General features: G+C 25.8%; 1 protein-coding gene across 1 annotated transcript; it reads left to right on the forward strand.

Annotated features, from left to right (window-relative positions):
- The first annotated feature begins 374 nt into the window (after nucleotides 1–374).
- LOC145831442 (uncharacterized) lies at nucleotides 375–14,526 on the forward strand. Its single transcript, XM_082938701.1, has 10 exons — nucleotides 375–528; nucleotides 2,287–2,365; nucleotides 6,340–6,401; nucleotides 6,828–6,900; nucleotides 7,430–7,518; nucleotides 9,817–10,321; nucleotides 10,436–10,726; nucleotides 10,874–10,951; nucleotides 11,879–12,087; nucleotides 13,931–14,526. The coding sequence occupies exons 1-10, from the start codon at nucleotides 386–388 to the stop codon at nucleotides 14,124–14,126; spliced, it is 1,725 nt and encodes a 574-aa protein (XP_082794827.1). The 5' UTR covers nucleotides 375–385; the 3' UTR covers nucleotides 14,127–14,526.
- The last annotated feature ends 1,293 nt before the right edge of the window (nucleotides 14,527–15,819 follow it).

Below are 15,819 nucleotides of genomic sequence, written 5' to 3' on the forward strand. Positions count from 1 at the left end.
ATCATGATTTAATAACTTTTACCATTCTTATTTAAATAATCAGTTAATGTGTCTTTTTCAATATGCCTTTTACATTCCATTTTATCTATCATCATATTAAAAACTTAATCCATTTGAGTTTGACCATTTTTTGCTACTTACTTTAATGTTTTGTGTTAAAAATACCTAACAAGATTTTGTAGCTTCATTTGTACTAGCATTTTAGAATTTTATCTTCTTTCAGACTAACCATGTAGCGTAAGTAAAGTTGCAATGAATCCAGCTGAATTTTGATTGTGTTCATCAATTTCTCAATTTTGTTTTTCAATTTCTGACTAAAAATTACTCATCTGCACATTCCAATAACTTTTTTTTAACCTATTTTTTACAGACGTTAATATAAATAATGTCTTACAACGGAATAGGGCTTTCTACGGCCAGGGGTAGTGGTACCAACGGCTACATCCAGAGAAATCTGTCCACCGTCAGAAGGGCTAAAGACAGGGTCGACTACAAGACTGATGAACAAGTCAGAGAGCTTGATTCGAGGTTTGATATTATTTTTTTAGTATTTAAAAGTATATATAGCTTATTTTTGATGTGTAATGTATAACTAGGTTAAAAAACTGATGAGAAAGTTAGAGAGCTTGATTCGAGGTAGGATATTTTTTTTAATTTAGTAATTAATTATATAAAGTTAATTTTTTGATATAAAAGAGTGATGTGTAAGTGTAGGTTTGAGGTTTGATATTATTTGATAAATAAATAGAACTAGTAGATATAACAAGTTAGTACCGACAACCAAGTCAGGTAAGTTAATTTTAGTTTGATTGATTTTTTAGTGATTAATAAAAAGTTGAAGTAGTTTTTAGCAAGTCAGGGAACTTGATTCGACAAAAAGATATTATTTTGTTTATATGTAGATTTCTGTAATACAATTAGTAAGACACTTACAACACTGACAAGCAATTCATGAAATTTGATTCAAGATTGTTTTTTTTTTACAATGATGTAAATAATAAGAGCAAATAATTAAGAGAGCTTGGCTCAAAGGTGGATTATTTAGTAAATTTTAAATAAAGAACTGACAAATTAATAAATTAAGGAAAAAAAAAAACTGTATAACTTATCAAATCAGGAAATGATAAAGAACTAATTAAAGTATTTTTTCAATCTAATTTACTGTAAATACTGATAAGCCAATTATGTTTGTTACAAATAATAAAAACATGTAATTTTTAAGTTTTTATATAGTACATTATTACGTAAATATTAAATAAATGTAAATTACTAAAAGTTAGGACACAATCCTTATAAAGCAAAAAATATTATAAATACAGAAATAATTAATGTCATCGTCTTGAAATTTATTTTACAAATACATTAAGTATGCTGACTCAGGGGGTTGAAAATCAATAAGCTTACAACTCTCTTTTTTGTAGAAAACAATTTGAAAATTTGTCTCTAATATTTAATGCTCTTTTCAGAATTCACATAGTCAAACTTCTTTTTTTTTTTGAACAACAAATAAAATTGAATAAAAGTAAAGTTCAATAAAAACTTGTATCAGGTTATTAATAGAAAACAAGTTTTGTTTTTAAAAGCTTCAAATTAGTTTCTACATCGGTTCAAATGTTTGAATTTTTTTTATGTTAAAAAAGTTTTAAGTTTGATAACTTTCCAAAGATAAGACAAGTTGAACAAGTTATTTTCCAAAAAAATGCTAAACAAAATCTAAGTTGTCAGTCATGAATTAAAAAATGCTTCTTAACTTCCAAAGTTTTGTTCAAAGAACGAGTTTTATTTATTTTAACAAAATTATAATAATACTTGAGTTTTTTTTAACTTCAAAGAAAAGCTGTTCTCCTTTTTAAACACAACTCTATGTTGTAAACATAAAACAAATATTTAAAAATCTTGTTTACATGGAATGAAATAACGTTAACTGAAATAAAAACAAAATAAAACTAAACGTACCAACCTTTGAACACAAATTTATTTATCAATGTATGAAAATATTAAAAAAATGTATTTTATTAAATGACAAGTAATCATAACAACTAAAATATATCTAAAAAGTTAAAAGTGCCTAAAAAAATTTAATATTACTAAAAAAATCTAATGTAGGTAGTTTATATATAAGGTAATGTAAAAGTATATTAAGTTAAAATAAATTCTATAAATTAATTAATTTGATTTTTTTTAATAATTGTAGTAAACGTTTGTTAAACTTGGATACATTATGTTAGTTTAAAACACTTTAATTAAATTAAATTAATTTAATAAAAAATAATTAAATTTAAACAGACTTGACAAAAAACCAAATGCAGAAATTTTGCTTCACGAGAAAAAACGAAAAGTTGAAATACGCTGCTGTGAACTTGAAGTTTGTTTTTATTTATTTATAAATTACTAAAAATTAATAAACAGTTTATTTAACTTATGTACAGTTTATAGTTTCTACTAAATTTAAGCTAAATGAATCTTATCACTAAGTTTCTTTCTAAAAAAAACAACTTTCTACTCTTGCTAGCTAATTTATCAAAATGCAATTGAAAATAACTTTCCCTTAAAACTTATATTAAATTTTTTTCTACTGTACTCATGAAATGACTGTGTTGTCTTGTGACCTCAAGAGAAAAACACTTTTGAAATAAAAACTTGTTGCGAGCATTTAATTGCATATTAAAAACAAATTCATAGGCAATTATAGAAATTCATATACAAAATGCATTAATATAAATCAAAAAGTTGTACTGTCTTTTGTAAAAAAAACTGTTATCATTTTAAAAGCATAAATTGTAGTCAGATATGTAAAAAAAAAACAAAAAAAACCTTCTGAAACTTAAAATCAATAAAAGTTGTTAAGGATTTTTGTGTTAGTCAAAATCACAAAATATTTTCAACATAAGTAATTATAAGCATAATTAAATATAAAAGCAGTTAGTACTAATAATTTTTTTTAGTTTTTAGATAGTAAAAAGCTTTTAAAAGCTTAAAATTTTAATTCTATATTTAAACCAATGATTAAGTAATTAACGTAAAAGATAAACTAACATAACTCGAGCTAAAACTGGATTAAATCATACTGGACCATTAATCACACAAATAATAATATAATTGTTAAAAGCAGCTGAAAAAATAATTTAAATTGTTGTCAGTAATAATAAACAACTTTTTTTTTAGTTGTGGCAAAAATTACAAGTTGAAGATAATCTCACTCACAAAATTAATAAAAATAGCTGAAAACATAAAATTGTTGACAGTAGTTTTTATAAACTGTTACTGCATTATTGTTGTTGTTTTGATGAAAACAAAAACTTTGTCAAATAACACTACAAAGCTATTAAAATTAAAACAGTAAATAAGTCACAAAGTTTAAAAATAATTAATAAAATCAGCAAATAATTTAAAGTTGTACTACTACTGCTATCTGCTATCTACTATAAGCGAGAAAAAAACCGAATAATAATATGCGTCATAATATTAGAGTGTCTAAATCTCAAAATTAAAATTAATAAAAACAGCTGATTTTTTAAAATTTTTACTACAACTGCTATCTGCTAAAAGCGAGAAGCAATACTGAATAATATGATGCGTCACAGCGTTTTGAGTCTAAGTAGTTTCCTGTTATAAACGTTTTATAAATAAATTTCTTCAATAGCTGAATTATTATTGAAAGTTTTTATTTGAGCCATTAATTGTCGTTGAACTCCCATAATTTTCAACAAAAAATAGTCTGGAAATTTCAAAATGAAAACATTGGAAGTTTATTATTGTTGGAAGTAATAAAAAGTAAAATATTATTTTCTTTCTTGAAGTTGAACTCCAGTTTCAAACTAAAAAGTAATGAATTATTGCACTAAAACTCCGTAAAAGTTTATTTATGAAAAAACTCAAAACTGTTTCAAAGTTATTAATATAAAATTTGTGTAAAATAAATTAAATATCAATTAATAAAACTTCAAATTCCACAAAATAAAACTTTTGAAACAGTAATACTAGTCTTATATTAGTGCTCACAATTACCTCTTTTTAAAAACTTTACAAATGTTTTTTTTTTCATTTCTCTCACTATTAATTAAAAATAAAACTGAAAAAAAAAAAATTTCTTAACTTGTTTTGCATAATACGCAAAAATATATAAATATAAAAATATCCATTTTGCGTTAGAATATAAGCTACATTCTCTCTTTAGCACTTATAAATAAAATCACTTTCTTTGCGTGAAAAATATTTTCTCTATTAGCATTTAAAAAATAAACACTTTCTTGTAGTAACATATTAAGCTCTTCTCTATTAGCAAGTTTAAAAATATTTTCTAGACATTATCCAACTTGAAAATTCATAAAAACTAACAACTTTAAACTGGAATAAAAACTTTTAATAATTAAACGCTTTTTTCCTATTTCCGCGTATGCATATGTTGCAATGTAGAAACACAACATTTTATTTTCAGCTGTTTTCTAAAACTCGAGCAGCGAATATAATTGTAGTAATTTTTTCCCCATTGCTCATTTTTCTTACCATTTCTCTTTTTTCTCTTAATGTTTTCTTGTAAGTATTGTGTAGTAGTTTGTATTGTTAGGATTATCTATTGTATTGTTGTTGTAACTCAATGACATTCTGTCTTGAACTTTTCTAAGGAAATAGCATTTTAAATGTTATTGATGAATAAAACTTAAATTGAAAATGTTTATTTATGTGTTGATGTAAACTTTAAATGTTTAAAAATGTCTCTTTTTTTGTCTAGGTTGAACACTAAAAAAGTTTAAAAACGTTTGTTTTTTGTGTCAAATACAAATAAATAGTATATTGATATTTTTAAGTGAACTTTTAATGTGGTTAAAACCACTGTTTATGTAAACTCAATCTTAAAGTTTATAGAAAACCATAAACTTAAAAAAGTTGAACTAAAATTTTATAAATTTTTATTCAATCAAAAAAGGTTTACAAAAATAATTGTTTTAAATGTTAAGAAGAGAAATCTTTTAAATTTTTTATTTAAAATTTTAATGTTTGTAAAAACTGGACTTGATTTATCACTAAATTGATGATAGATAAGATTAAATATTCCCAACTACAAAAGATTTACTGTAAGTTGAAAAACTTTTACGTTTTTATCTCATTTTAAAATGCGCCAAATGTATTTACAATTATTTTAAAAGTTTTCAAGTAAAATTTTGCTTAATTAAGTCTTCGGAAAAGTATTTTCTTTGGGTAATGAGTTTTTAATTTGTTGTTAGTTAAAATAGTGTTTTTTGTAGTAGATATGATATTTGAAACATTTTCGTACGTTTGTATTATTTTATACATGACACGAGTTGATATTATTACAAAAAAGTTTAATATATTTATAGGAAAAATAATACAAAAATGTAGAACTTTCAAACTTCAATTTATTACTTGATAATTATTTGTTTAAAAGACTTATTTTAACTTGTAACAAAATATTATTTATACAATTAAAATTCGAACTAAATGTTAGAGTTGAATTCCAGTTAAATATGTGTAAAATCTAAATAAACATTTAGTTTATATTAGATTTTTAGTTATAAATTAGTTAAAATATTCTCACATGTACTAAAATTACTATTATCTTATTTATTTAAGATAGTTTTTAAAATGTATTTAGCTAACAAAAATCATTGTTATTTACATACTTGTCTGGCTCAAAGTTTTTAAGCCTATATGAAATGTATTATGATGTCATAATTAGTTATACCTCTTAATAATCAACTTCTAGATATTAAAATTTAAAAGGGGTTAAAAGTGAAGAAATAGTATACAATAAATATTGTTTTAAATGGGTTTTTTAAGGGATGATATAGCTGTTTTATATTAACTATTGTTTATGACCTAAATGTTTTTGTTGATAAATTGTTTGATAAGTAAACTTTTACTGTTTTATATTTCTCAAATCTTTTATTGAAAAGAAACGTTTAAAAAAAAAGATTAATCGGCGACATATTTAATTGCTTAGTATAGAAACAAAGATATGAGAAAACTACAAATATGTTACACCTGATTTATAAAATATAGAAATAAGTTTCTAAAATTTTATTTTACAGCAAAAAAATTAAATATTGTTAATTTATAATACACTTTTAAATTAAATATTGTTTAATCATGATAAATTTTTATTAAATATTGTTTATTTGTGATAAATTTTTTTACTAAATATTGTTAAATTATGATAAATTTTTCATGAAATATTGTTTATTTATGAAATATTGTTTATTTATGATATATTTTTTATGAAATATTGTTTATTTATGATATATTTTTTATTAAATATTTTTTATTTATGATATGTTTTTTTATTAAACATTGTTACTTAATAATTATTTTTTTTAACAGTCGTTGATGGAGACTCAGGGGTATGAGAAGGAAAAAATTGATGAAAAAGTTACGGCTTACAGGTAATTAAGCATGTTTACAAAATTAATAATTAAAAATCTTAAAAATATAAATACAACATCAGTCAGGATTTGCAAATTGTGTAGCAGACATTTGTATATTTTAGCTAAAATGTAGTTTCTGAATGAAATACCATTATAATTTTTTTTCAATAAGGTTGATTATTTTTTTTAAATTGGTTGTGAGTAAGCAGTTATGCTTATTAAATGATTAATTAAATATTGCTGTTAAACATTTTAATTTTTATTTTAACTATATGTTTAAAAGTTAGTGCTCTCCCAAAAAGTTTTATTAACAAATCTGGCTTAAGTAAGAGACTAAACCATTGCTATATAAAAAGCTGCTAACCCCTGAAATGCGTGATGATATGAAGTAATGTAAATAGAATAATCATTTAAAATAAAAGTAAATAAATAAACTTTTTACAGAGCAATGTTGTTGAAATCGAATGAAGATGAATTAGAAGGTGATAAAAGTAGTAGTTTGAGGGATACTCATCAGGTAATAATAATAAGTAGTATATATATTAACTAAATTGATATGTTATTTAAAATATATGGGTTTGTAGTTAGAAGGGGATAAAAGTAGTAGTTTGAGAAATACTCATCAGTTTATTTAAAAACATTATTTATAAAAGTTTCAAACAAAAAAATTCAAATATACAAAATAATTTTAAACGTTGTGAGATATGTGCAATATAAAGCCAAAAATGCAACAATTTTAGATTAAAAGTTTATAATTGATACTTGTTATACTATGCAAATAACTTATACTTAGTTAAATACTTGATACATTAGGTTAAATGCAATTCATAATATATTTTGAAATAACATAGATCAGATGTTATAACTGTCAATTCATGTTGTAAATAAATAGTTGTACAAATATGATTTTCTACTCACTAGGTGGCAAAAGCAAAACGTAAAGAAAATAATCGAATCAATTTTTCTACAATATTTTTAATAATCAGATTGTAACTGTATATTCTTGTAGTTAGATAATTATTGAATTGTTATTTTTTACTCACTAGGTGGCAGAGGCGAAACGTAAAGAAAATGATCGAATCAAAGAAGCTTTTGGAATTTCAAAGGATTATGTTGGTGGAAGTGCTTTTGACAGGTTTGTTACAAATATTAGTATTAGAACATTTAATTGGGTATATTAAAAGTGTCTTATTGTATTATCTTTAATAAATTCCAGCTATTGGAATTTAAAAAGTCTATTTTGGTTGTAGCGCTTTTGATTTGTTTTCTGTTACAAATATGTTTATTATTAAATTAAAAACAATAAATTATGATATTAGTTTTTTAGTTATTTTATAAGTTTCGCTTATTATTCTTGATATACTAAAGATAAACAAAGAAGAAAACTAAGAGTTGAAAAATATTGTATTGTTTATTTGTTAGCCAACATTCCAGTTTATATGTGTAGGTTGTTATTTGTATGAAAATAAAACTAATTAATGAAAATTATTTGATAGTATTATTGTAATCAGTTTTGTGAAATGTTTAATATATTAACAATATTAGTGTTAAGTTGAGTTTATTTGGTACAACTCAATTTCACTGCTTAAATCAGATCAAAAAACTTAAATTAATAAAAATACAAATAAACTTAACTAAGCACTGATATTGTTGTTACCGCTCACTATTTTATGTTTAGGCATTCTGAATTATGTCTAGTTAGAAACTCAATCAAACCTATTTAATATTTTTAAGATAAATAATGAAAATAATGAAAATTATATTTATTGTACTTTTGATAGCCAGGAATCCAGCGCTTCTAGTGATTAAGTTGGTGATACTGTTTATAATAACTTAAAAATAAATATCTTACCACAAGAATAAGTAAGTTTTGCAGCCAAAAATGATAGTTATTTTGATATTAATGAGAGTATTTCTTATATTTTTACCAAGATGTTTTAAGAAAATAACTTTTATACAAATAAACAGTTTATAGTGAACTGATTAACATAATTTTTGCTTTTTTGAACTTCCAAAAAATCAATGATACATAACTAAATAAATAATTGAGGGTCATTCATATTTATTTTGTTTAATGATTAGAGTATGTAGATATTTTCTGAATAGTTTATTACAAAAATAGAAATACTTAACTAAATAGGCAAAATTAATTGATTCTTAATATAAGTTATTCTGTTTTAAAGTAACTATTTTTAGATCAATTGATACATTAGTCATCAATTTCTATTCGAAATTTCCCATATATGGGTATAAAAAGGTATAAGCTTAAAGTTAAATCATTTAAAGCTAGATATTTCTGAGTCGATTTAAAATTTATAAAAGCTTATAACCTTACTTGAAATTTCTTAACGCAATACAGTTTTATTTGTAACTTTGATAATCTTTATTTTACTGAAATTTAAGTTTTTAAACTTCGCAACTACCATAAAAGTGCATAAAAGTTTTCCAAATAAATGATGATTCATCAAGTTTAACAAAGTTTATAAACTGTTTCTTTGAAATACTATTCTATGTAGACCATGATTTTCAACTTTCGTTAAATAAGCTTGATGCATTTTGAGAACTTTCTTTAAAAAAATATTTAAATATAGTAAAATGTTAAATTTGAATATTTTTAAAAGGAACGGAGTTCAAGTATAACAAACAAATACTAGAAAACCTTAATAGTTTTGATAATAGACTGTAATTTAAGACGTATGAATATATATTACAAATTTTTAAATAAAAAACTGTTTGTACAAGTTGTTGATTTAGTTTAGAGTGAACTGATGTTAATAACTAACTCAAAGAACAAGACAGAAAATTGGAAAGGTAACATTTATGCACGGGTTTCATTAATAATCATTAATTAATCATTTAGAATTAAGGTTTCAAAATTGTTTAAGGTGATAATAATTACCTAAAATTTACTCAAAAAGCAGTTTAAATCCTATCAAATCTGACACAGTTATTTTAATTTAGGAAATAAACAAAAGAACAAGTTGTTCTTGCAAGAGTTCAACAAATCTATATGATATCAAGTTTATGCTTGATAAAGTTTTTATGCATCTACCATGTTTTAAAATAACTTTTATCAAAAACAACTTATACATTGTTGGTTGTCACCTTGGTAAAGTACTAATACTAATGAAAGCTTATACAGTTTTTGTTTCCAACAAAAAGTGTGGCATTCTTGACCAAATGTAGCATTGAAAAAAAAAAGTTTTTATTTCACATTGATTTACTAGTTGTAATTATTGAAGGTAAACGAAACCTAGATAAAAACTGACATAATAAAACATTGTATTGTTAATAAAATTTAAAATTTATCATAATAAAAGTCCAAAATGTAACAAAGTGTATAAATAAACATTGTTATATTAACAATTAATTTAATTTCATTAAAACAAAAACATTTTGAAAAATCAATTAAATAAAAATGTTTATTCAACAGAGAAGGCCGCAACGAGCCGAAGAAGGACGAAGCGGAGAAACACATTTTGATCTCAAGTGAATCAGAAAGCGAGGAGGTCGTAAAGAAGAAGAAGAAATCCAAGAAAGCCAAGAAGGACAAGAAGAAGAAGAACAAGAAGAAGAAATCGAAGAAGTCGAAGAAGAAGGACTCCTCGAGCGAGTCGGACTCGAGTGAAGACGAGAAGAGCAGAAAGAAGAAGAAGAAGAAAAAGTCGTCGAGCGAGGAAGAAGCGAAGAACTCGATCCAGATGAAGATGCTGAAGATGGCCGGGCAGGAGCCGATCAAGATCGAGGACAGTTCAGAGGAGACCAGCTCGAGCAGCGAGGAGGAGCGGAAGAAGAAGAAGAAAAAGTCGAAGAAGAGCAAGAAGATGTCGAAGAAGGAAAGGAAGAAGGCGAAGAAGCAAAAGAAGAAGAAGAAGAGGAAGGACTCGAGCTCGTCGGAGAGCGATTCGGACTCGGAGAGCGAAGTGGAAATTGTTGAGGTTTTTATTATTTTGATTTTATTAAAAAAAACAGAGTTGAGATTTTTTATAATGTAGAGGTGTTCATTAAAGTTTTTTTTTTATATATTTATTTTAATCAAATTATTTTCAAAGGTGTCCAAGAGAAAGAGAAGGGATTCCCCTGAAGTGTGCAGAAGGGGCAGGAGGGACTCTCCCGAGGCGAGGAAGCGAAGAGAGAGTCCTCGCGGCAGGAGGTCACCAGTAAGGAGAAGGAGAGAATATTCGATACAGAGGTCGAGAAGGAGGGACGACTCGCCGCCGAGGAAGCGGAGAAGAAACTCTTCGTCGTCGGGAGAAAGCGACGGTGACCGGAGGAAGAAGAGGAGAAATGATTCTTCGAGTGGTGGAAGCGACAGTGAAGTTGAGAGGAAAGTTCCCGAGCAGGTGATTTAGTTTTTATCAAATTAATTTTAACTGTAATTATGTTTAATTCTATTAGGTGACAGTTGCTTTTTAAATAATAATTACTTAGTTACATTCGTTTTTACTAGGTGGCTGAGATGGTTTTAACTAATATTTATTTTTGTTTAGGTTACAGTAGCTGATTGGGAGTGCGTTGCTGAAAATACTGAGGAGGAACCTTCAAGCGGAAGTGAACCGGAGGGAGAGGTTTGTTGTTGATGATCTTCTAATATTAATGTTTATTATATGTAATATATGTTTTATATGTTAATATGTTTAATGTGTAATACATGTATGTACATGTGTATATTAATCCGAGGGAGAGGTAAGTAGTGAATTAAAATTATATTTATATATACAAGCATGTTAGAACGTATAAAGAAATTAACCGGAGGGAGAGGTAACTGTTTTGATATTTATTATGTTATGTTTATGTACCAAACTTGAGCATTCAGACCAATAAAAATAATAAATTAACGTAAAATGAAGCTAGAAAAGTATTTAAACCTCTTAAACTCCTACCAGTTTTACCTCTAGGCTGCTAAGAGAATAAAACTAGTTTATAGTATATCATGCCTAATAAATTACGTTTCTCCCAACTAATATCAATTTGTTACTTAATCTCAGGTCGACATGCAAACGATAAACGCGAAGAGAAACCAGATAAACAATATGAATAAGTTTTTAAAAAAGATAAAAAAAACAATAAATAAATAATAATAATATAAACCTAGGTCGACATGCAAACAATAAACTTGTGTTCGATGTCTTACATGAAATAAATATTAAAACAAATAATATAAAATAAAATTAAAAAAATAATAGGTGGACATGCAAACAATAAACGCGAAGGGAAACCAAATAAACTTGTGTTCCATGTCTTACATAAAATAATATTAAAATAATAATAAAAATAATAATTAATAGGTGGACATGAAAACGATAAACGCGAAGGGAAACCAGATAAACTTGTGTTCGATGTCTTACATAAAATAAATATATAATAAATTATATAATAAATAATAATAAATAGGTCGATATGCAAACAATAAACGCGAAGGGAAACCAGATAAACTTGTGTTCGATGTCATACATAAAATAAATATTAAAAAATTATTTAAAAAATAATTTCAGGTGGACATGCAAACGATAAACGCGAAGGGAAACCAGATAAACTTGTGTTCGATGTCTTACATGCTGCAACGAGCCAAGGACGCGACACCGCCACCATCGCCAAAGAAGAGGAGATCAAGATCACCTGATAGGAGAAGGAGATCTAGGAGTGGTAGAAGGAGCAGGAGCCCCAGGAGGAGGTCTTCAAGGGACAGGAGCAGAGACAGAAAGTTTGTTTTGGTTATTTAAAATAATTTTAAATTTAAAAGTAATTGTTAATTACAGCTCATAATAGCTCATAATCTTCTTACTGCCTTTCATGTTGACTAATTAATATATATTAATAATAATCCAATCTAACGTCTAATAATTGGAGCAGAGACAGAAAGTTTGTTGAAATATTTTTATTAGTTAATAATACTTTTACAATTATTTTTAAATTAATTTATACTACAGCAGGGTTTTTACTTGAAGGTGGTGTTGCTCTCTTGGGGTAGGTTTTATCTTTCAGGGGGAAATGATTAAATAAAGGGCGAAAAGCTATGTGTGGTGTTAATTAGTATATAGGGGAATGTCTGAAAATTTTGGGCGATCATTTTTTGAATTTAGACCAAGTAGTCGATTTTGATATCGAGTTTGGGAAGTTTTGAAGTCAACAATACTAGTTTTTAATTAAAGTACTTGTCCTGTCATAAAAATGATATTATGTTAATTCTGAAATATTTCAAATAAGGTAAATGATATAAATATGTTTTTGATTGTAAGGTTCTTATATTGTATGTTGGTTAAAAACAAAAAAAAATTGAATTCAATAATACCAGTTTTTAACTAAAATACATGGACTCGTAAAAAAGATTTTAAGTTAATTCTGAAATATTACATTTGTTGTAAAACTATGACATCATAATAACAAAAACCAGAAGTGTAAGGTTATAATCGAAGATTAAACACACCCTAAGGCAAATATATTTTTTTTTCAACTTCATGTTTAACTTGTACTGAACAGCAAGTAAAAGTTGAGATAATTTTAACAATTAAAATCTATGTATCAAAAAACTAAAGCTAACACTTTCGCATCAACAGATCAAGTTCTACTGTGAATAACTTCTTGTACGGCGTCTAAGTAAAATAAATATTTAGAAACTTCTGCCTGAAGTCCCAATTAGTTGGAGCAAGTCAAAAATTAATAGTAAAAATTGAAATTTTGGTATATTTAGCATGGTTACAAGGTTACAGAAAAACAAAGATTATGTGACGTCATAAGCCTTTAATAAAGCTGTTCAAACCAAAAGTGAAATAAATTACACAAATGAACAAGCTCACGTTCTGTAAACTACATTCATTTTAATAAGCATTATATTATATTATCAGAAAATTTCCAGATAAAACAGTCTTTATGAAATAAAAGGTGGTAAATAAAGTTTACCAAGCTGAAATTTTAAAACCTAAATCAACAAAAAGATTCGTTGTTGTTTTTGAATTTAAAAACCTCTGTTTTAAATAATAATGATTTTATCAGAAAATTTCCAGATAAAACAGTTTTTGTGGGATAAAAGGTGGTAAATAAAGTTTACCAAGCTGAAATTTTAAAACTTCAGTCCGCAAAAAGATTCATTGTGTAACTGTTACGAAATTACAAACTTCTGTTTTAAGTGTTATGCCTTACCTCTGTTTATTTTCAAACAATACAAATTACCTCTCCACAGTCTAGGTACTAAATTAAATTCCTGAAGTTGTAGCCTAACCATCACTACTGAGGTTGTATCAAAACTTACAACTAACCCTTTACAATCTTTAAAATAAAACATTAAATTTTCTTCACCGAAAGTAGTCTCGTTATTACAGCCAAGGTTGTACAACTTCCTCCCAACAGACGCTCTTGGTCAAAAAGCAACAGGTTTACACTTTACAAGCATTCATGTGCGTTGACTCTATGACGTCATAAAGCAATTTAAATGAGAAATGAACTTAGCAATCTCATTCAAGCTGTTGTGTTTTAAACAAACAATCAAATAAGACTTCTTGAAACACAGCTTTCTAACATTAAAATAATAAAACATATTCTCACCACAGACGCTCCAGGTCACCGCGTAGGCGTCGTTCACGCTCGCGTGAGAACAGGAGGAGGTCGCGTTCGAGGGACAGGAGAAGGTCCAGGGACAGGAAGGAGAGAAGGAGATCACGTGACAAGAAGGAAGTGAAGAAGGAAAAGAGAAGGTCTTCGTCGTCAGGATCGTCATCATCAGGTTCTTCATCCGGATCCGAGTGATCTGATTGGCTGGTTCGATGAAATGCTCGAATCTCATTGGTTTGTGAATTTTCCCGCCATTTTTTTGGTGATTTTTGTTTTCGTGCACACGCGTCCAGAATTATGTTGATAAATATTTAAGTTTACATTTAAAAATTATTGTTTTCGTTGAAAAATTTTTAAGTGTTGTAAAAAAATTTTAAGAGAAAAACCTTTTCTTAATTAATAATTTGGTTAAATAAATAGGTTAAGTTTTAACTGTTTAAATTAAAATGTTTTTGTTTAAATAAAAAATAGTTGAGTTGCTTATTAATGTTTCATTTGAACAAATTTCACTTCATTTGTTTGTTTTTTGTAAAAATAATATTTTCTTGTGCATTAATATGTTGTGTACTTGGATCTTGTTTCAATTAAACTCACACAAATATGTCAAATATAATATATAAATAAATGAAATTAGGTTTTTCAGAGATATTAAGTCAATAGTCCACATTTAATTTCCGCTAAAATATTTAATTTGTTTAATAAAGAAAATAAGTAGGCCTTTACTAAATTTTGTTTGGTGAAGTTCAGATAGTTTATAATTTATAGCTTGAAGTAGCTAGTGAAATCAAGTAAAGATTTAAAAGTCTTTAACTTCATTTAACCATAGTAAATGTTTTTTAAGGGTTGATAAAAGTTACCACTTTATTATAAAGAACTTAAAGTTTTAAAATACACTATGAATAACGAAATAGTCCATATTAGTGAAGTACAATAATGATTATTCCATCTGTTAAGTAGATTTTTTATAAAACTTAGGTAGTTTCAAATCTTGCCCTTCTAAAATTGCCAGCTTCTAAATTGTTTACAGAACAATTCATGAAAGTTCAAAAACTAAGGAGTCCTAAAAATAAAATGTCAAAAACTGCATAAGTTGTTTAAGACCGAATTATGTAAATATTTTGTGATTTACTCTATATGCGTTATAAACATTTATAAAGCAGCTCAAGTTAATAAATGTCCAAATAAATAAACTAGTACACAGATTATCTGTCAAGAAGTTACCAACAAACTTCAATCGAAGTATTATAAAAATGTACATTTAATATAAAACAAATTGTATTTAATGTTTTAAGTAGTTACAGTTGCGAGCCTTATACAATCCAATTTTAAAATTTAACTTATGTGCAGTATATAGTTTCTAAAATTACTGGAAAAAATTTAGGATGTTTTAAAATTTAAAAAGTTGACCAAATCTTTTATTTATATTGCCACCAATAAGTACCTGTAAATCTAATTAATTTATAAACTTTACTTATTCTTTAATTCGAATTTATTTTTAAAGAAATCCTCCAAATACAACAAGTTTAAAATTAACTATTATTAGTTATTAGCTTAAAGGTGTGATTGTTTGCACTACTTCTACTTTCCAACCTGACATTTAAAGTTACGCGGCAGACTTACAATATTAATTTGTGTGTAATCTCTAAAATAAGATGTCAAAGTTCGGAAAAATTAAGATTTTTAAGGTTCAAATTATAAAAAAAATAGATCGCCATTACTCAAAAAGTAATAAAAACTTTATACCTCGTTAATAACTACAAATATTTTTTTTGTAAAATTGTAAATAGATTTTGAGATGTGACTACGATAAGTTTTATAACGTAATTTTTTTTATGTAATTTTGAAAATAATTTCTAATAAATATAATTTTTTACAATGAAAATTTTAT

Source organism: Thalia democratica, chromosome 3 (genome assembly GCF_965202585.1).
Source record: "Thalia democratica chromosome 3, ktThaDemo2.hap1.1, whole genome shotgun sequence".
In the NCBI taxonomy this organism is placed as follows: Eukaryota; Metazoa; Chordata; class Thaliacea; order Salpida; family Salpidae; genus Thalia; species Thalia democratica.